Source organism: Penicillium rubens, assembly GCF_028828025.1.
Source record: "Penicillium rubens strain IBT 27055 chromosome Unknown utg000001l_segment0_segment0, whole genome shotgun sequence".
Taxonomy (NCBI): domain Eukaryota; kingdom Fungi; phylum Ascomycota; class Eurotiomycetes; order Eurotiales; family Aspergillaceae; genus Penicillium; species Penicillium rubens.
In genome coordinates, this window is record NW_026890599.1 from 2,107,223 (window position 1) to 2,125,988 (window position 18,766).

The 18,766-nt window shown below is 49.4% G+C and overlaps 7 protein-coding genes across 7 annotated transcripts; 2 read left to right on the top strand and 5 right to left on the bottom strand.

Annotated features, from left to right (window-relative positions):
• Nucleotides 1-647: 647 nt before the first annotated feature.
• N7525_000840 (uncharacterized protein) lies at nt 648-2,513 on the bottom strand (the record flags this gene model as incomplete). Its single annotated transcript, XM_002561936.2, has 3 exons — nt 648-1,049; nt 1,099-1,427; nt 1,484-2,513. The coding sequence occupies 3 exons, from the start codon at nt 2,511-2,513 to the stop codon at nt 648-650; spliced, it is 1,761 nt and encodes a 586-aa protein (XP_002561982.1).
• Nucleotides 2,514-3,532: 1,019 nt separating this feature from the next.
• N7525_000841 (uncharacterized protein) lies at nt 3,533-5,740 on the bottom strand (the record flags this gene model as incomplete). Its single annotated transcript, XM_002561935.1, has 6 exons — nt 3,533-3,809; nt 3,869-3,983; nt 4,059-5,188; nt 5,239-5,502; nt 5,569-5,643; nt 5,700-5,740. 6 exons carry the CDS (start codon nt 5,738-5,740, stop codon nt 3,533-3,535), a joined length of 1,902 nt encoding a protein of 633 aa, XP_002561981.1.
• A 2,892-nt stretch (nt 5,741-8,632) lies between these two features.
• Nucleotides 8,633-10,218, bottom strand: N7525_000842 (uncharacterized protein; the record flags this gene model as incomplete). The annotated part of the gene is made up of 5 exons (XM_061211688.1): nt 8,633-8,857; nt 8,910-9,150; nt 9,213-9,652; nt 9,711-10,057; nt 10,119-10,218. 5 exons carry the CDS (start codon nt 10,216-10,218, stop codon nt 8,633-8,635), a joined length of 1,353 nt encoding a protein of 450 aa, XP_061070914.1.
• A 369-nt stretch (nt 10,219-10,587) lies between these two features.
• On the top strand, nt 10,588-11,427 carry N7525_000843 (glutathione S-transferase family protein; the record flags this gene model as incomplete). The annotated part of the gene is made up of 3 exons (XM_002561931.1): nt 10,588-10,724; nt 10,789-10,994; nt 11,054-11,427. 3 exons carry the CDS (start codon nt 10,588-10,590, stop codon nt 11,425-11,427), a joined length of 717 nt encoding a protein of 238 aa, XP_002561977.1.
• Nucleotides 11,428-11,588: 161 nt separating this feature from the next.
• On the bottom strand, nt 11,589-14,310 carry N7525_000844 (uncharacterized protein; the record flags this gene model as incomplete). The annotated part of the gene is made up of 4 exons (XM_002561930.1): nt 11,589-11,948; nt 12,006-14,045; nt 14,099-14,221; nt 14,275-14,310. The coding sequence occupies 4 exons, from the start codon at nt 14,308-14,310 to the stop codon at nt 11,589-11,591; spliced, it is 2,559 nt and encodes an 852-aa protein (XP_002561976.1).
• Nucleotides 14,311-14,629: 319 nt separating this feature from the next.
• N7525_000845 (uncharacterized protein) lies at nt 14,630-16,706 on the top strand (the record flags this gene model as incomplete). Its single annotated transcript, XM_061211689.1, has 5 exons — nt 14,630-14,838; nt 14,951-15,191; nt 16,152-16,223; nt 16,284-16,367; nt 16,419-16,706. The coding sequence occupies 5 exons, from the start codon at nt 14,630-14,632 to the stop codon at nt 16,704-16,706; spliced, it is 894 nt and encodes a 297-aa protein (XP_061070915.1).
• Nucleotides 16,707-16,841: 135 nt separating this feature from the next.
• On the bottom strand, nt 16,842-18,525 carry N7525_000846 (putative MFS transporter; the record flags this gene model as incomplete). Its single annotated transcript, XM_002561928.1, has 3 exons — nt 16,842-17,759; nt 17,813-18,046; nt 18,097-18,525. The coding sequence occupies 3 exons, from the start codon at nt 18,523-18,525 to the stop codon at nt 16,842-16,844; spliced, it is 1,581 nt and encodes a 526-aa protein (XP_002561974.1).
• Nucleotides 18,526-18,766: the final 241 nt, after the last annotated feature.

Sequence of the window (18,766 nt, forward strand, 5' to 3'; positions counted from 1 at the left end):
TGGGGGCTATTCTGGGCTGCTGAAGCTGTTAGTGAATATGAGGTTCAATTGGGACTTGGCAGAATCTCTCACTCGGTGGAGAAAGCCGGGAGCCAGAACACGGCGTGATGCAGATGCAGGTAGAAAGATACTTCTGAGCATGGATGTGTAGTTGGGAAGTCTAAGATAGCTATATTTGTTCCAGCTATATATACCCTTCAGGGTTTAGAAGCTTATCGGAGTTTAAGCCGTTTCTGCCGATGCTTGAACGCAGTCAGACGGGCCTTTTTGGAATGTATACTTATATAGTCTAAGATGTATACAGTTACTACTCTCCGCGCCATAACACTGATTTCGAGGTTTAAAAGTCATAATAAAGCTGCCCTGGTCGGCGCAGCAGATGTATTTCTCCTTCAACATGTTCCCTGTATTGTAGGTAGTGGACATAACGGCGTAATTGTAGAAAAGCAATATGACCATCCAGATGACCCGGTAAATAACAATGAGGATCCCACCAACTAGTAAAACCCTAATTGATCCCCATGGTCATAGCAAAAAAAGACCAGTGCTTTCCAAAGTGAAGAGTAGTAGCCGGTCAGGCCCAACGGCTCAAATGAGATCTCGAGATCAGACCAACCAGAAGTAACCTATCTTCGACGATCGCAGACTTACAACTCCTCATCATTTGCTGGGGGTGCAGCAGAAAGATCAGGTGCAAGACTGAACCCATCTGTGAAAATCTTCGGACTGGTCAAAGTTGATTCTGTTGGGACAGAAGAGCCCAGAACTTCATTGATTCTACCAGACGACTCTGCGATCCGGCGCCTAAGGGCATTCTCATCTGCAGTCGAGACACTCGCCCGCTGTTTCTTCAGCGGACTACCGAAAAGGCCATCTTCTGGTTCGGCAGCTGGCTGAGACGGCTCGGCTGCAGATCCAGTCGCGGCAGCCTTTGGCGGTGTTGCCGAGCGCTCATTTGCAGGAGGCGTGGATCCAGACCCAGAAGCCGGCGTATCAGCAGAGTCACCGACACTGCCTCCAGGTGGTTCAGCGGAGTGCTGACGCTTGAGCTGCGGAATTGTTAACAATGAACTCATAGAATGTCAGGATTGTACCTACTCGAATCTTCCGCAGGCTCTCTGCCAGCTCTCCTTGTCGTTTAATGTCATCGGGGGACAAGAACCGATCGTCATCCTTGGCTTCTTCGTCGTCTGCCTTGCCAAGTATGGGGTTGTCGGTGTCGTCGTCATCGCTGTCCATGTCATCGACGCTCTTCTTGCCCTTCCGCGGCTTGGCTTCATTCTCCCGGAAATTAAGGAATCCAACAGAGCCCCCAGGCTTGATAGGACCGAGGTTTGCAAAATCAGCTTGTATAGACTTGCGCTTGGTGGCAGCAGGAGTCTCTTGCACCTTGGCATCTTTCAAGATACCCATCTTCTGCAATTGACCTATGTTCATTCAATTAGAGATGACTCCCATCGACAATGATCCACAGAATACTTACGTTCACCACGGTACATGAAAGTGAAGACAGCGTATGGTTTATCACTCGGGTCAATACCAGTAACAGTCTGCGTACTAATGGTCTTCGGATCGAGTGACTTAGGCTTCGCGAAACTTGTGGTATGATCGACATCGGCGTCTCCTCCGCCACTATTATCCTGACCACCCTCCTCATCGTCGTGCGCATCAAACTGCGGGGAGTATTCGCCCCGCTTGATTTCTCCAGATGCCAAAACTCGGAACAAAGCAACCTTAATTTGGCCCGCTGTCTCAGGGATTGGATCGTCGTCATCAGAGTCGGAGGAGAGGTCGTCGTCTGAAACATCCTCGAGGGGCGACTTCTCGTCATTTCCGTATCGCATAATGGTCTTGGACTTGGCAGGATGGTTGTCCTCCATATCCATGGCGGTGGGATCCTCCTGAGCGGCGCGCTTCGCACGTCGTTTCTCCATCTTCTGCCGCCTGCGTTCAATCTTGGCTGCGGCATCTTTGCCTTCCAGGTCCAATCCATTGAGCCAGCGCTCCAGACCGACCTCGCGGAACAAGAATTCCCGCTCGGCAATTCCCCCACCTTCGCTTTCCGGAATGCTGACCCAGCGCGAATTCACCCATGTCTCTTCTCCTCGTCGCAGCAGTGTAGCCACCTCCTCCTTCTGTCTTCCGTCAAAGTAGATGTATGCTGCGACGGTCTCGTTCGGCGAATTTGTCAAGCCCTGGTATGGTGCGACCGTTCCGGCGATTTGACCTGGCTCACCGGGCAATTTGCCGACCACTTTTGGTTTCGGCGAGGGGCAATCTGCTGTCGGCTTTGGGGTCGAGTACGGGACATCTTGCTCGGGGTTTAGGAGGGTGACGGAAATAGCGAAGGTGGATTGTTCCGCTTTGCCGGTGCCAGATTCGGGGATTTTGGGCGGAGGAACAGGGATAAAACAGCCTATGCGCGAAGCTCGAGAATGGCGTTGAATGGAATATTCGGAGATTGGGCCATCCGGCGTGTGGATGCTCACGGCAAGCCCTTTGAAGCAGGGCATGGTGGGAAAGGGTTAAGTGGGATATGGACGTTGCACTGTGGGGAGTCCAACGAAGACGCAGAGCCAGATCTGCCCCGCAGCTAAAACAAGAAATACTTCGGGCAAAAACACAGGAAAAGTGACGCCAAATTGGGGATAGGCGAACTGCTTAAGTTTTCCCCCGTGGGTGTTGAAAGAATAAGCTATAGGTGGGAGGCGGTCAAGGTAGTGGGTTTCGACTCACCCAGCAGCCCGCAGCAGTTCCTTGAGCTCCACTGCAGCTGCTGGTGTGTTTGTTTCTGGTTTTCAAAAAGGAGGGTCACGATGACGGGGGGATCCTAGATTTCCTTAGGACTGGGCCTAAACACACCACTCTGAGGTTCTTGGGCTCAGGTAGACACACACAACATCGAAATGCGAACCGAAGGAATGGAAGTGGGAAAAAGTAGGAAAGTAGATATGAGCTCTCTCAAGGCAAAGGTGAGGGGCGGGAGTGGACCAAAACATGAGCGTCGCCATTCCCCCCCGGAACTCCCACGTGATACACCTATGAAGCCTATAGTAGCCTACAGCATGTCTCCAGTTATAGTTGTTTATAGTCATTTGTGCTTTATCCCATGACTCTGCCTGGTGAGATACCATCATTTGCACCTACTTTATCCCCCCAAAACCAGCTCAATCATACCAATGATATCAACTTGAACTTGTTCTGATCATATCTCCACATCAGCTGATTCCCCAGCAACCATGGATTCTGCGAAACCTTGTGGAGCCACTTTCCCTACTTTGGGTGTTCTTTATAGATCCATCCCGCTATAACACAGTGAGAGGCCCCGAGGAACCAGTTTATCTCTTCTAATGTTTAAAGAGGATAATTTCTTGTTGATAGATTTCATTATTTGCAATTCATAGTGCATCATTCGCCATTTGAATATCAAAAAAGATAAAAACAGAGCCAAGTTTCACTGAGTCAGTTTTAACATGGGAAACCAAAGCCGCAACCGGGATCTAAAGATCAGAGCCATGTTGACCAGACTAATCTACGACTTCACATGATCAGAGTGAACACTCTGTTTCCGCGACACAGCAACATTCTCGTTACCACTCGCAAGCTGGTCAAACTGGTAAAGTGGCTCCAGCTCAACATTCCGGCGGAAAATGTAGCGCTTGAACCAGTACGGCAGCGCTTTGGTGACTTGATACTTCATGTGGACCCGGGTAGGAACTGCGAAGATATAATCCAGCTCTTCAAGGGTGCGCTGCTTAGTTTCGGGAACCCAGAGGAAAATCATGACAAGTGCGGTCACGTTCAGACCACTACATCCAACTGTTAGAGATTTTGATGAGAAAGTGGTAATATCGGTTGGAATACTTACGCATAAAATCCAAATGCTCCAGTGGCAGTCATTGCACTCAACATTTTGGGGAACGTGATCGAGAGTACGGCAGCCCAACCTAGGCAGGTCGCCACGGCCCAGGACATGCCAACCTCTGGTATCAATGTTAGTTCAAGAAACCATGTCAAGGGCGAAGAAAAAAGAGGGGGCTGCAAGTGGAAAAACATACCACGATGGGAAAGAGGGAATACCTCCGCCGAATAAGTAAACGGCACGGGTCCTTCACCAGGCGAGTAGAATGCGGCGAATAGGAAGACGAAGAACGCGATCGAAGCCAGGTGAGCGGTGCCCTGGGGTGTCCAGAAGCAGAAAGCAGCGCCAAGCAAAGTCCATGCCATCTGCGGGAAAGTGAACAACAATAGAGTCCGACGGCCATATGTATCGATGGTCCAGATAGCAGGGAAGGCAAACACAAAGTTAACCAAGCCAAATCCCCAGGAGGCAAACAAAGCTTGTGTGGCACTTGCACCGGCGTTCTTGAAGACGGTTGATGAGTAAAAGGCAACAATGTTGATACCGCACATCTGCTGGCCGATCATAACAACGAACGAAGCAAGAGTAGCACGGCGAACGCGAGGGATAGTGAAGAGCTCAATGAAGCGGGTGACGTAGTTACTCTTGCCGACCAGCTCCATCTCAATCTTGATCTGCGCATGGATGTAGTAAAGGTCGCGAGCAGCCTGCAAAGGCGTGTTACGGAGACGGCACAAAGACCGGTACGCCTTGCTCATCTCGCCCCGTCGAATGTACCAGCGAGGTGACTCTGGACAGAAGTAAACACCGAATAGGAGAGGGACAGCCGGGATAAAGGCCGATCCCAGCTGTAGACGCCAGGATATTTTACCTAGATCCTTGACAGCGAGGTTGGCACTGAATCCGAGGAAAATGCCAAAAGCGGTCCAGAGCTGCCAGGACATGACCAGACCCCCACGTATAACAGCAGGGGTATTCTCAGCGCAAAAGATTGGAATTGTCGAGGCTTTTAGACCCATTCCAATACCCATGAGGAGGCGGGTCACAAACAACTGCTGCCAGTTCTGGCTCACCGCGGAGCCAATGGGGGTTAGAACACAAAAGATAGCCGAGATGAAGATTGTACCGCGACGGCCCAGAACCCGGTTAACTGGATCCGAGAGCCAGCATCCAAGGCAAGCACTGGCAATGTAGGGGGCAGCATTGACGATGCCTACGAGCCACAGGTTCCGATCGGCATGGGGGCTCTTTGCGGGATCCTCCGAAATACCAAAAGCATCGGGGAATGATAGGTTAGCACCATTCGAGCCAGTCTGATCCCATCCTCTGTATTAATGTTAGGGATATGTCGAAGGCATACTGAGGGAATCACATACTGCACGGCTGCACCAATAGAGCATAGAGCAATGGTGAAGTAGAGTGGTTTGGGCTGGCGCCATTTGTGAAGCACTTCGTCACGCAGGGCAGTGATCTCTGGCTCGGTCAAGTCTGCCACTGTCTCGAACTCGGCAGGGTCACGCGCAACTAGCGCTCCTTTCTTCAATTCGGGAAGGATGTCTGTCACGTTGTACTCCTCAGCAAACTCTTCCACGTTGCGGAGCACCTGATTCTTGGTCAAGTCGGCTAGAGGGTTCTTGATCCTAATTGGTGTTAGTGCACTGAGAGGAAATGGAAATACACCGAAGAATTAAATGAGTGAAACTTACTTGGCAGAAATATTGTTGTGCAGGTCAACTTGCTCAACGTATCCCTTCTCGGCGCTGTTTTGATCATTGCTGGAACTATATGGAATTGAGATGAGCATTGGAAAGCGCCCAAGGAAGAATGCAAATCTTACCGCTGGTCAGAGCCGGCCAGCGTGATGGCCTCCTGAGCCATCTTCAAGACTGTCTGGTCAAGCTATTTGATGGCCAATAAGGGAACTAGAGGCTGGGGTGACTTCAGATGTGATGATGTCGGGGAAAGAAGAAAGACAAAGGTTGATGGAGAAGAAGAGTTGGAAAAAGGCCAATCAGCCTCAGTTAATGGCAGTACCTCGTTTGATGAGACTTCAGAGACAAACAAAGTCGTGAATGGTAAGTACATGACCTGGGGAGGGGGCACCTTTTTATGTTTGAATCTTTTTCCCCAGAGTCCGTTTGACACAATCTCATTGGCTAGAATAAAAGATGTCAAAGTCTCCAAGCCAAGGCTTTTTTTCCAAGGTCATGACTTTCCAGGGTGTCCGATCTACTTCCCGAAACGGAACAAACCTGGGAATCATGGGGAAACCTGCTAGATTGTATTATCCACTCGCTAAGCCTTCATTTAATGGACTTTGTCTCGGCAAAATACTACATTAAGAGTACTCTGCTACCTTCCTTGATGCCAAGTACTAGAAGTATGAACAAGATTCTTGGCCCAAGCACAACTACATGCATCTGGACTACCTCCAAGACTTCCGATCTCAACCGGGATGTCCAGATCCAAACCCAACGTGAAAGTACGCCTTCTGCTGCTAAGCCTCAGATTTACCTAGGTATTCCCTGATGATTATGCATTCTGTGTCTCCATGTTATGCAATCGAATCTTATCCTATCCAGAAAAAGACTCAGATTCACATAAGTAATTCTCGCGAGAATATTGGCGTCTCTGGGGGAGCGCCACATTCGACAAAAGGCGCCGGGTTTGTGGTAGTCGCCTCTAGACAGGGGTCATAATTGTGATTGGCAAAGGCCAGCCAATTCATTGGCGCTAAATTAGGCTTTAATCTTTGGCCTTCAGGCTTGTTTCCGGTGATTTCGCAAGGCTTAGAGTTTCAGGCCAAGACAATCTGCCTTTTGGAAGCACATTGATCGAGTCTGAAATCCTCTTGATTATAGGAAATATGTTGAATGAAGAACATCTGATATTGGACCCTTTTCCGAATTCAGTGAAGCTGGGGGAAAAGTGGAAATCCGGGGGAAATTGCGGAGATGACATCTATTTACTTGGCTAGGTCTCTAGTGCAGTCCTATTCCGGAATAGGAAAAGGTCAACTCGATGAATTAATTACTCTCGGAGTCTAGCCGGCATGAAAGTCGGAAATAAGAAGGTTTTCACAAGGAAGACTCAATCCCGATCTTTGCGGGTAGAACTAAGCCGGTCCCACGCCCCGGGGGCGTTTCCTCTTGGAGAGCGAAATAGGTGTTCGCGTTAGACCAAGTAATCAAAAAACCCCAGTTGCCCGCAATTATTCCACGGTTTTGCCAAGTCGAACCTCCAAACGTGTTTCTCGGGGAAGGTGGAGTGCTGAACTAAACCGGTACATTTAAAGATGATCGCATCATCAATCCCAGAGAGCGGTGGCCGTCTCCGGCGATATACGGGCCGTGTCTGGGGGTTGCAACGCTAAGAAGCTCGTGGCTGGCCATGTGGGGATCGACAACGTTCTATCCTAGTTGGTCCATCCCTTGGGGAAATACGGAGATTTGGAAATCCTTTTGTAACCTCACAACGCCCCATGCGAGTCATGACAACAATTTGCGTCAAATACTGAGATCACCTTTCACTTGGTTATTTTTGCGGCATTTTCGGCTTGCCCTGCGCCTTCTAAACTCGTACGTATTTGACATGTCAGATGTAGAGTGCCCCTTGTGTATTAGGTTATTCTATGAGCCAATCCCTAAATTGGCTCTTGATAGTATGATAGCATTGCCGATCAAGCGTTTAATCCTGGTGTGTACCATATGCCATGCCAGATCCCGGGCCATGCTACTCTGTATAGAAGAACATCTGTCCTTCCAGAAATGGGTATCCCATCCGGGTGCCTGCTCCATGCCATGTGGTGACTCTGAAACTGCCCAACAAATCACATGGTCAATGCAGCCTTGAGTACCATCCATGTGCCCTGCCGCAAGGGGGCAAAGCAAAATATGGAAACGTCTATGTTATACTCCGTACCATCGTACCTCACTGTTCCATCTACAATCCTCGCAGGTTTACGGCAATTATGACTGACAAATCAGTAACGTACATTTTCTTCCACCGTTCTGATCTGGAGTCGGCACACTGTTATAAACGCCCAGGTGGAAATTGCTTTTTCTTGATGGTAGTGTTGCCTTCGCACTAACAAAGAAAACGACAGTAACATTTTCCTACGGAAATCTATACAGGGGATAAAAGCCTATTCAATGAGGGCCAAAGATAGAACTCAATATTGCTTTTGGGGTTTCCTCTTCAACACAGACCGGAACTCACACTCCGAAATGTCTCAAAAATCACTTCAGCTGACCAGCTTTAGGGAGGAATTTTGATGGTTGTACCGTGTATGTGTATAGGCTCTTGGCAATTGAAGCAAGGGTCTACCATCCTTTTCCAGGTAGGGACAATCCACTTCAACCGAATCAGACCTTAGACTGACAGGGCTTTCACCCGCCATGGCAACTCGTCTCTGTTCCCCAATGATCTGAGGATATGTGGCCACAGCTTTGGATATGGAGTCAAGCTGGATGCGAAAGGCAGAGAGTATGACCTCGGGAGTTGAAGTGGGTTATCAGGTACCCATGGGTCCCGAGGCCCTACCTACCTATTCACCAAGATTTTAGTCATTAAAGTATCACGTGATTTATATCTACCCACTTTGTAATCCAGAGGGAATGCAGGTGGGCACATGCACTCGGCCAAAAGATCATAGGGACAATCGGAACCCCCGATTGTCACTGCAGCTGTATATATTAGGCCTTAACGTCCGTTCGGGACCACACTCAGGACCACCCATGTGGTTGGTCACATGATCTCAACAAGAGGTCGTTACATAACCTTCTCCACGAGCTTGACTCCCTCGCGTGCCACAGCTTCTCTAATGGGATCGCATATCTCCTTCCTATATGGCGCAAGGATACCTGGTATGTGAAGCGCCGGGTGACCATCCAGTAGTAGCTGAGTTGCCACACCGCAGGTGACGCCAACCGAAAGCGCCATAGCTGAATATCTTTCCGGGTCACCTAATAACTCGAGAGTGCTTGTGATAGTGTCCTATATACCCGATCAATCATAGTAAATCTTAACAATTGGGAAGTGATAGTACCTTTTTACCATCCCTCCACTCGACGACGAACTTATGCTGAAGCATGACTAGATCCCGCTCACTAGGCTTAAAACCGAGGAGCTTTGCTAACTGGTGACAAAGAGTGTCAAAAATGTTGCCATCCTTTATCGTAGCTGGTTCGGTTGAGAAGAGACCCAACCATCGCATGCCAGAAATGATTCGTTCACTTTCGGCCTCGGTTGGAAATTTGAATACTTCGTTGATACGCGCAATGAGAGAGCTATGGCACATGAAAAGGTCAGGGTCGGTTTATAGTCCTATTAATCTGGGAAAGATAGATACCTCTCATCCGAGTCAGGAGCATTGACTAATCTCTGTTGAATCTGGGCCCATGTGATTTCTGGCTTCAACCAGCTCTTTTCTTCTTGGTCAAGCCAGCCAATGCCGGCCAGGGCCTGGATGAATTCCGGATTTCCCTGGTATCTCAATGATCCTCTGATGACGGTTTCTGCTTCCGGGATGTTGTAGAACTCTCTGAAAGGGACAGAATTGCGATTTGGATATGCCACGAAGGAGTATCCATCCATAACATAGTACGGCTGGGCAACGGACATGAGTTCTGTGGCGGGTATGTCTACCTGCTTGCCATGGTGCAGAAAAGAAGCAGAGTTGCGTTGGGAGAGGATCGCACCGCGCGGAGACCAGGAGAACTTGAAACCAAGCGGGTTGTTGGCGCACTCGGGAGCGGGTAAGCCTCCACAGTAGGAATAGAATTCCTTGACCTGTGTCGTACTTCAGAGTGAGTTCGGATCATTTGATATGATCGGAAATGGTACATGCCTTGCCGCCTTTCTCATGAACTTCATTGATTGTTTTGATAGCATACAGGTGATCGACACCTGGATCAACTCCTACCTCGTTCAGAACGGTGATTCCCGCTTCCTTGACGGCGTCATCCAAGGCTCGCATCTCAGCCGAGACGTAGCTGGTAGTGACAACATTTGTTCGTCCTTTGATAGCTGACTTGATCACAGCCGCGTGGTGTGTATACGGGACGAGCGAGATGACGAGGTCGTGGGCTGCGACTTGAGTATCGAGATCGGCTGCAGAAGCCACGTCTAGAGAAAGCGGCTGCGTTCTGGGAAAATCAGACGAGAGAGCCTGCGCGGTAGAAAGGGTTCGGCAGGCTAGGTGGCATCTTGAATCAGTTTCGTTGGAGCGAGGAAAAAAGCGAAGGAATCGTCTTACCAACAGTGACTTCATTTTGAGGATTGCGAGTAAGATACTCAATGCAGGGAGGTGCGACCATTCCACTCCCAAGGACCAGAACTCTCTTCTTCTCAGGCATTTTGATGCTTAGACACTGCAACTTTCTGGTACTGTTGAACTGCAAGCAGTAGCTGGGTTAAGAATAAGAACCGTGATCTGGAGTTTGCACAGAACGATGGGATGTGTCTGGTTGGGTTGATCTCGTGTAGAGTACTTCGACATTCAGCCTCAGGTAAGATGCCGTCATCCATGCCCGATATCACATCAGCTTACATATAGGTACCTCGAGGGATTTGCCCGGGTGCGGGGAGCTGACAAGTACCTAGGTAAGCACACTTTAAAGCATTCTACATTTACTTTCATCCTGCCATTATTCCTAATGTTCTCTCGTTCATTGACCGTATCGCGACTATCTCAACTCTCATCAAGATTTCACCCATATTCTACCATGTCTTCAAACATTACCCTGTATAGCTGGCCTACGCCGAATGGCGTCAAAGCCTCCATCACCCTCGAAGAACTTGGGCTGTCTTATAAAGCCGAAGGCCTTGATATCTCCTCCAGCTCAAATCCCCAGAAGGAAGAGTACACTTCTCCCCCACCACGCAGGAAGACATGTCACAACATACTAACGCAAGGTATTGGATAGATGGTTCCTGAAGATTAATCCCAATGGCCGCATCCCCGCCCTACTCGATGGTTCGCAGCGCGTTTTCGAGAGCGGAGCAATCATGACATATCTAGTTGACAAGTACGACACCGACCGCAAGATCAGTTACGCTCCCGGCATCCCTGAGCACGCCGAACAAACCTCCTGGTTGATGTTCCAGATGGCTGGTCTCGGGCCTATTCAAGGTGCGTGCAGATAATCTACCTCGTACGTAAGCTTCAAATGCGTCTCTAATACCTACCAGGACAAGCGAACCATTTCCGTCTCTTCGCCAACACGCGCTCCGACTACGCTATTAAGCGGTTTGTCGATGAGACAAGACGTCTCTACTCGGTCCTCGAGTCGCGGTTGAACGAAAGCCCTTACCTCGCGGGTGAGAAGTATACTATTGCCGATATTGCGAGTTTCTCTTGGGTTCGCGGTTCTCCTATTTCCTTGGAAATTGATCTGTCCGAGTTCCCCGCTTTGAAGAAGTGGGTAGATGAGATTGATAAGCGTGCTGCTGTTCAAAGGGGGCTGGATATTCCTCACTCGACTTGGACTCCTGAGCAAAAGGCTGAAATTTTCCGGAATTGCCGGGCCAAGATTGATGCGATGACTACTTCCGATCAGCATTGATTGACGGCAGTATCTTGGATTTCTGGTGACAGTGCCGGAAACAAATAGTACAGAGGGACAAGTTAAGCTCGTTGCAACAATATCATAGGGTTCAGGTTCGCCGTAGGAACCAGAGCTAAGCTCTTAACAATAAACAAAGAAGCAATGGCGATTTTGAATACTCAAAGTTCTCCGGGTCTGTAGCTTCGCCAAGTCTTAAAACCAACCTGCTCATACCACCCGTCGAGTGCAACCCAGTCTACGAAGACGCCTTCAATGCCTCGTTGCTTCATGGCTTCAATCGCGTGACAGATTAATGCCAACCCAATACCATACTTCCGGTGGGACTCGTCAATTCCCACGGCACCAATCAGCCCTGTGTTAGGACCGCAGGTTTGGGGGAATGCCCAAGACGTGTTTAGAGCATCCGATGGACCGAGCATTAACGTCCAGCCGACCTGCTGGCCTTGGGAGTCGAACGCTGTCATCACACTATCCGGATACTTGTCGGGATGTAATGTGACGTATGCCTCCACCCAGCTCTTTATAGCACATTAGCATAGATCCTAATTATAATCGTGGACAACAAGGAGCCTTACCCTATTATTCGAGAAGTTCTTTCTTTGGCCAACTAGACAGGCCTCGTAATCTTCGGATTTTAATGGCGCGAAGCGGAAGCCTCGCTCCCGGGCACGAGTGATATACTTCTCTGGCGACTGGAAGTTCCGAATATCCTGGTACAAATCAACCGACCGGGCACTGGGAGGACTGAGTCGGAAACCTCGGTGAGTGAAGAAATGCTGCACTGATTCTGGAAGGTCCTGGGGTATACCGGGCCAAAATCGGGGAAATGAGCTTCCCAGCTTCACATTATTGAAGCCAAAGGTTGCCCGGAAGTATGCTCTCGTTTCTTCTAGCAGGGAAATTCCAATGCCTTGGTGTTGATATCTTGGTGACACGGCAAGAACTGCGATATACACGGTGCTTGGTGCACTTTGGGCATCTGTGTAGGCCAAACAGAAGCCTACTACCTGCGACCCAATGCGCGCGATGAAATGGTGGCCATGAGGGCATACTATCATAGACCGCAAACTTTCGTTAGGCACGAGGTAGGTCGGGAGAGCTGCCGCCCAGACTTCGACCACTTCATCCAGATCTCTTTGTGCGTCAAATGGTATTACTACCGCGGAGGTCTTTGTCAAAGCATTAGTTCCCACGGGAAGAGCGCCCGTCGGGACTAGTGCTCCGAACATGATATCGGCAGCCACAGAAAATGCCTCGATAGTCGGCTCGTATGTGGTGATATAAGTCTTAACACTAGGAGCATCAAGGAAGTCATAAGGGTTACAGGCAGCAATATGGACCAATGAACGAACACGTTCAGCAAGTTTCAGCCCTAGTGACTCCTGGTATGGCGACTCCTTTGCATTGAGCGAAGTGAAAATCACCACATCGGCGACTTCAAGGGATCGCCATTGCTCCGAAGTCAGACCACTCGCTCCGTATCTGAGCTCGGCGATGGAATTGTTATGCTGCCGCAGCACATCAAGATATTTGCTGGACTGATATAATCCTGACCTCCCTGTCCCTTCGCCGTCAACAGCACCACCGACTGGGGTCTTGTCTCCGGGGAAGAGGAAGATGATGATTGAAGTTTTTGACAGGGGGAGAACACTATTCTTGTCACGAACGAGTGTGGTCGACCGGGAATATATATCCATAGTCGTTTCGGCAATTCTATTGTTGAGCGAGCTCAGGCCTGCGAGACTGGATTGCCGAAGAGCAGCGTCCCAGCTCAAAAACTTGTCCTTCACTGTAGAGACATGGCGACAAGCATCTGCCAATCGTGCTTGATCGATCGTGCCGGACTTTATTGCTTCACAGACTCTCTTGATCGAAGCCACCTGCACATCGAAGGTATGACAGATCATGATGCTATCGCTACCAGCGCGCAACGCTAGCACCGAGCCTTCCTCTGTCCCGTATGTGGAGCGGATTCCATCCATCTCCAGACAGTCTGTGATTATCATACCATCATAGGCCATGTCCTTGCGCAAGATTCCCATGACATCAGGAGAAAGTGTTGCAGGCCGCGTAAGATCGATACAGGGCAGTGAGATATGAGCTGTCATGACTGTTTCGATGCCTTCAGCGACAGCCCGTCTAAAGGGAATCAACTCGCAACGCTCCAGCTGGTCCCTCGTTTTGGGGATTACTGGTAATCCATAATGTGAGTCAACAGCCGTGTCACCATGACCTGGAAAATGCTTTACACTGGGGATGATGTTATGTTCCCGCAGACCCCGCGCAGCCGCACTCGCAAATCGACCCACGAATTCAGGGTCATCGCCAGGGCTGCGTACACCAATAACAGGATTTAGAGGCTCCGAGTTGATATCGCACACTGGTGCGTAGTTCATGTTAATCCCGAAGAAACTGAGGGTTTCCCCCGTGGCTTTCCCCGCACTGTAGGCGCATTCTGGGTCATGCGTGGCGCCGAGTGCCATAGGGCCTGGTACCTGAGCAGCGATCGGGGGAGAAATTCGAGTGACCAGTCCATTCTCCTGATCAATTCCGATCAACAGTGGTCGCTCATGTCCAGCTGATTTGGCTTCATTCTGTAAAGCCAGTGTCAAGGCCTAGAGAAGATCAGTCAAGCCAGTTAAGGATGATACAGCCTCGGATATCGCACCTGAAGCTGTTCTGCATTCTGAAAATTACGTGAGAAGAGGACGATGCCTCCAACGTGGTAGTCATGGATCAAAGTCTTGATTTCGGGACTTGGGGTGCAGCCATGAAACCCCACCGCGAAGAGCTGAGATCGTCAGTGAGAGATTCACAAAAGAGGGGTTGTCAGAGCTCACGTACCTGGCCAACCTGTTTTTGAAGATCTAAATAAGCCATTTTGGCCTTGTTGAATTGTATTTGGTGGTTTCACTGCAGATGGTTCAAATGGGGGTGACGTTGCAAAGGATCGGAGTTGATCTGCCCGGGTCCACTTGCTCTGCGCAGGTGCAACATTGCGCTTACACGGGAGATTTCAGCTTAACCTCTTAGGATCTAGTGAAAAAGGCTCTTGCCAATATTTGGGATATTTTTGAAATACAAGATAAGGCAAGTGCGATGCGGGGTAACTTTCAGATAACTTGCAGATGAGACACAAGAAACCGGAACATATATATATATATCTATCAGGGTTGTCCCACCCCCTTGCACTTCCAACATGCCTAATATTCGAGAAAGTGACAAGACCAACAAGGTTAATGTGACCACCCCACAGCCATATTCCACTTTAGAGGAGTATGAACGGCTCTTCGGTGTTGACGAGGATGCGTATGAGCAGCCAACCACCACTAGGAAGGAACTTTGGTCCTATTACCTCTATTACAATGGCGACAACGGTGTCGGCCCGGGATCGTACAGTCAAGCTCTGTATGTACAATGAAAACCCCTGGGTTGTCCCAACTAATCCCATGAAGCTTCCAGTGGGCCTTGAACGGTGCCGGACATCAACCTGGGTCGAATCCACCTGAAGCCTGTACAGATTCATCGGCATGTGTAGTGCCGTGGGCGGGAGGCACAAGATCAGTATCTTCAGTGGTCCTTATTGCCAACGGCCTTTGCTTCACTTTTATGACAGTGATATTCGTCTGGTTAGGAAGTGCCGCGGACTATGGAACATTCGGTCGATGGCTTCTTTTGGCATTGACGGTGGTATGCTGGGCACTGCAGTATGGGATGATGTCCATCCGGCATCCGAGCCAGTGGCCAACGGCGATGGGACTGTACGTGGTGGCATACATTGCCTACGGCGCAACGTTGGTATTCTACGCTGCCGTATTCCCCCGTCTGGCACGGTATACACGGCATGTGCGCAAAGCGAGAGAAGAGGATCTCAGAGAGGGTAAGATTGACCAGGAGGAATATGATACTATTGAATCCCTAGAGAGAAATCACATCAGGTCAGTTGGGGCATCCTGAGCACCTGTTCGAGATGTTGCTGACGATAATAGCAACATTTCAACTGCACACAGCAACATTGGATACCTACTCACGCTCGTGCTTAACCTGAGCGTTCTACTTCCACTCCAAGACAACAGTTTCTCGAATAACCTGGCACTCTCTCTTACCAACTCATGTGGGTTTTCTGCGCGATTCATTAAAGAGCTGGACTATCTAACCTTCTACAGATTGGGTCATTCTCGGCATCTGGTGGTTTATTTTCCAGCAGAAAAGGCCAGGTCCGAAGATACCGAAAGGGTCAAGCTACACCACCATTGGGTTCAAGCAGATCTGGCTGGCCATTCGAGAAATTAGGTCGCTTCCACAGACGTTTCTGTACTTTCTCGCCTATTTCCTTCTTGCCGATGGTCTTAACACTACGGGTGCGTTCATTCTTTATTTGCCTGTTGAAAATGAGACTTGATACGCCCTTGAAGACAACAGAATCCACTAACATGGATCAATAGGTACTCTGGTCAGCATCATCCAAAACGACTCTGTTTCATTTTCTTTCTTGCAGATTACATATCTCGGCATTACCCAAGCTGCCTGCTCAATCACCTCGACATTCGGCTTTTGGTATATACAACGGTACTTCAAATTTAAGACGAAGACGATGTTTTTGTTCACCAATTTCTTCAGCGTTCTAATCCCATTTTGGGGAATGCTGGGACTATGGACCAATCGCATCGGGTATCACAATAGGGTATGCGTCAGACCCCATTGGGACTGGGAATTTACAGCTAACAGCCACGGAGTGGGAATTTTACTTCTACAATGTCATCTTCGGGCTTTTCCAGGCTCCATACTATGCGGTAGGTGGACTTTGAATATTCTCCAACAATTCCTGGCTCGATGGTTTAACATTATGCCAGTACGCCCAAACGATGATCAGCGAGCTGATGCCACGCGGCTACGATAATATGTTCTTCGCACTTTTTGGAATAACCAACCGCGCTGTAAGTCGGATATGTTGGTGCCGGATTTCCTTCAACTCACTAACCTTCTAGTCTTCAATCATCGGTCCCAATGTCATTCAAGCCATCATAAACAATACCCACAATAGCTGGATGGGCTTCCCATTTTTGTTCGCCATCTGCGCCGCGGCAATGGCCACTATTTGCTTTGTAGACATCAAGAAGGGTCGGGAGGACTGTCGGGAATTCACCGAGCAGCGCAAAATAGACCGCGTCGTGGCGGAGACTGGACTAGATCCCAATGATATCGCGAAGGGGAAGCAACCTGTTCATAACGAAGACGGCCCCGAAGTGCACGCAAGCACTTTGGCGAGTGAGTAAGCGCGTGTATTTTTGGGAACGTTTGAGCCTTTTATTCTATGCTGTCTCTGTCTCTGTCTCTGTCCCTGTTTTGATCATAACAGATTATATTATTAAGTCTTGCATGGATATCCCCAATGAAATAAAATTGGACCTTCAAGTCTCAGCTTTTGTCGTGTTCTGTTGTATCTCTTCGGTTCGCTCCTCAGCCTTACGCTGATTCTTCTTTTCGACCTTGTCCCGCCATTGATCACCGAAAATAGTCGTGAGCCACACGCCGACCCCAGACGCAATCAAAAATAGAGCACTGATGGTACTAAACCACCCCACTCCCATTCTCTCTACCGCCGGAAGAACAAGTCCAGACCCCAGAGCACCGAACACGTACCGGAACAGATAGCTACCAGCAACGACTTCGGCACTCCGACCACTCGACTGCATAACATCCAGACTGTAGGTATTGAGACTAGGGAAGCAAAACAGCTGCGCCACTCCCTGGAAGAACATCGCAAGGACGGGGACTGGGATTCCACCAACAGCCTTCTCGACCGTCCAACCGTAGATCAAGATACAGCCGGGAATGACACCACCCAAAAATATCAGACAAGACTTCAGTCTGTCTTCGGGGACTCGAACACCACCGCGCTTGCGGATCCACTTCTTCACAGTATGGTCTGCCCACCTTCCACCCATGAGTGTGCCAACAAGATACCCGCAGCCTGGCGCGATGTAGAACAATCCCGTCTGGATAGGGCTGGTGAGATTGAAGCGGGGGTTGAGTACGTATCGTATCGGAGTCAAGAGAGAGTACTGGTTCCAGACTAGAGCACCGGCAGCAAGACCCGTGCAGAAGAGGTTAGGGTACTTAGATAGCATAATAGCAACTTGGAGGGGAGAGATCCGGTGCCAAAGGTATTTGGCTTTTTGCCACATGGTCTTGCCGGCCATGTCGCTTTTGGTCAGATGCGGGTAGGTTTCGGGGAAAAAGAAGAAGACTAGAAGCGTGCCGCAGCCTCCAAGAGCTGTCTGGAGCCAGAAGACCACTCGCCATGAACAAAATGTGACGATCACGCCCTAATTTTAGGTCAGCACGCTGCCTCAACGCTGGATGTATATAGTATACATACGCCAAGGAATGGACCAAAGGCTGGCCCAATTAGGGTTCCTGACAAAAACCACCCCAGCGCTGTTGCGCGTGCTCGAGGCTCGTAGATATCACCCAACGCCGAGCTCCCGACGACCAAGAAAGATGTTCCTTGAAATGCAGTCAAGACACGGAAAATGTAATAAGCTGGAAGGTTGGGTGCTAGCGCTGTGCCGATGCTGAACGCAAAAAATAAGAACGCGCTCACAAGGAAGACCTACTTTCAATTAGCTGGTACTCCAATATGGGAATCTGCTCATTGCTCACCATGCGTCGCCCCCAGACCTGACTAAAGGGCCCCCAGAAGGGAGCCGCAATGCCCATGAATGCCATGTATAAGGCATTGCTCGCGTTTATCACACTTCCTGTGGTGTTGTAGGTCTTTGCCACTTCGGGAATGCCAGCTAAGATAGAGGTGGAGGAGATAGGTGCCAGGAAAGAGCAAAATGACAGAACACCAACGATGACCACTTTGCGGGCTGGTGAAAAGCGTAGATACTGCTCCGCATCGACCTCCTGGAAGTCATCATTGACAGCCATGTCATGATGCGAAACATGACTCCGTACGTGGTCAAGACTATTCACGGCTCCTTCTCGTTGTGAACGTCGGGATCGAGATCTCTGGATTTCGGTTTCATTCGCCCAGGACTGAGACCGCCTCTCCTCGCTGGATACTTTTGATGCAGTTGGAGACATGGCGGGAATCTTCTAGCAAGAGCTAGTTCCTGCTAGATTATGGTAAAACAGCACCGATCCTTTCTTGGTGCAGATGCAAGATATGAAAGGGAAAAAAAAAGAAGGAAAGATTTCTCTGCAATCGTTCTCAAATTCGGCTTCTTTCCGAGGTCATACTCGTCGGATACATCCGTAAATGCACGGCAAAGTTTTCAATTGGAATTGCAGGGGAAACAAACGAAGGAATTGAAGTGAACGTATT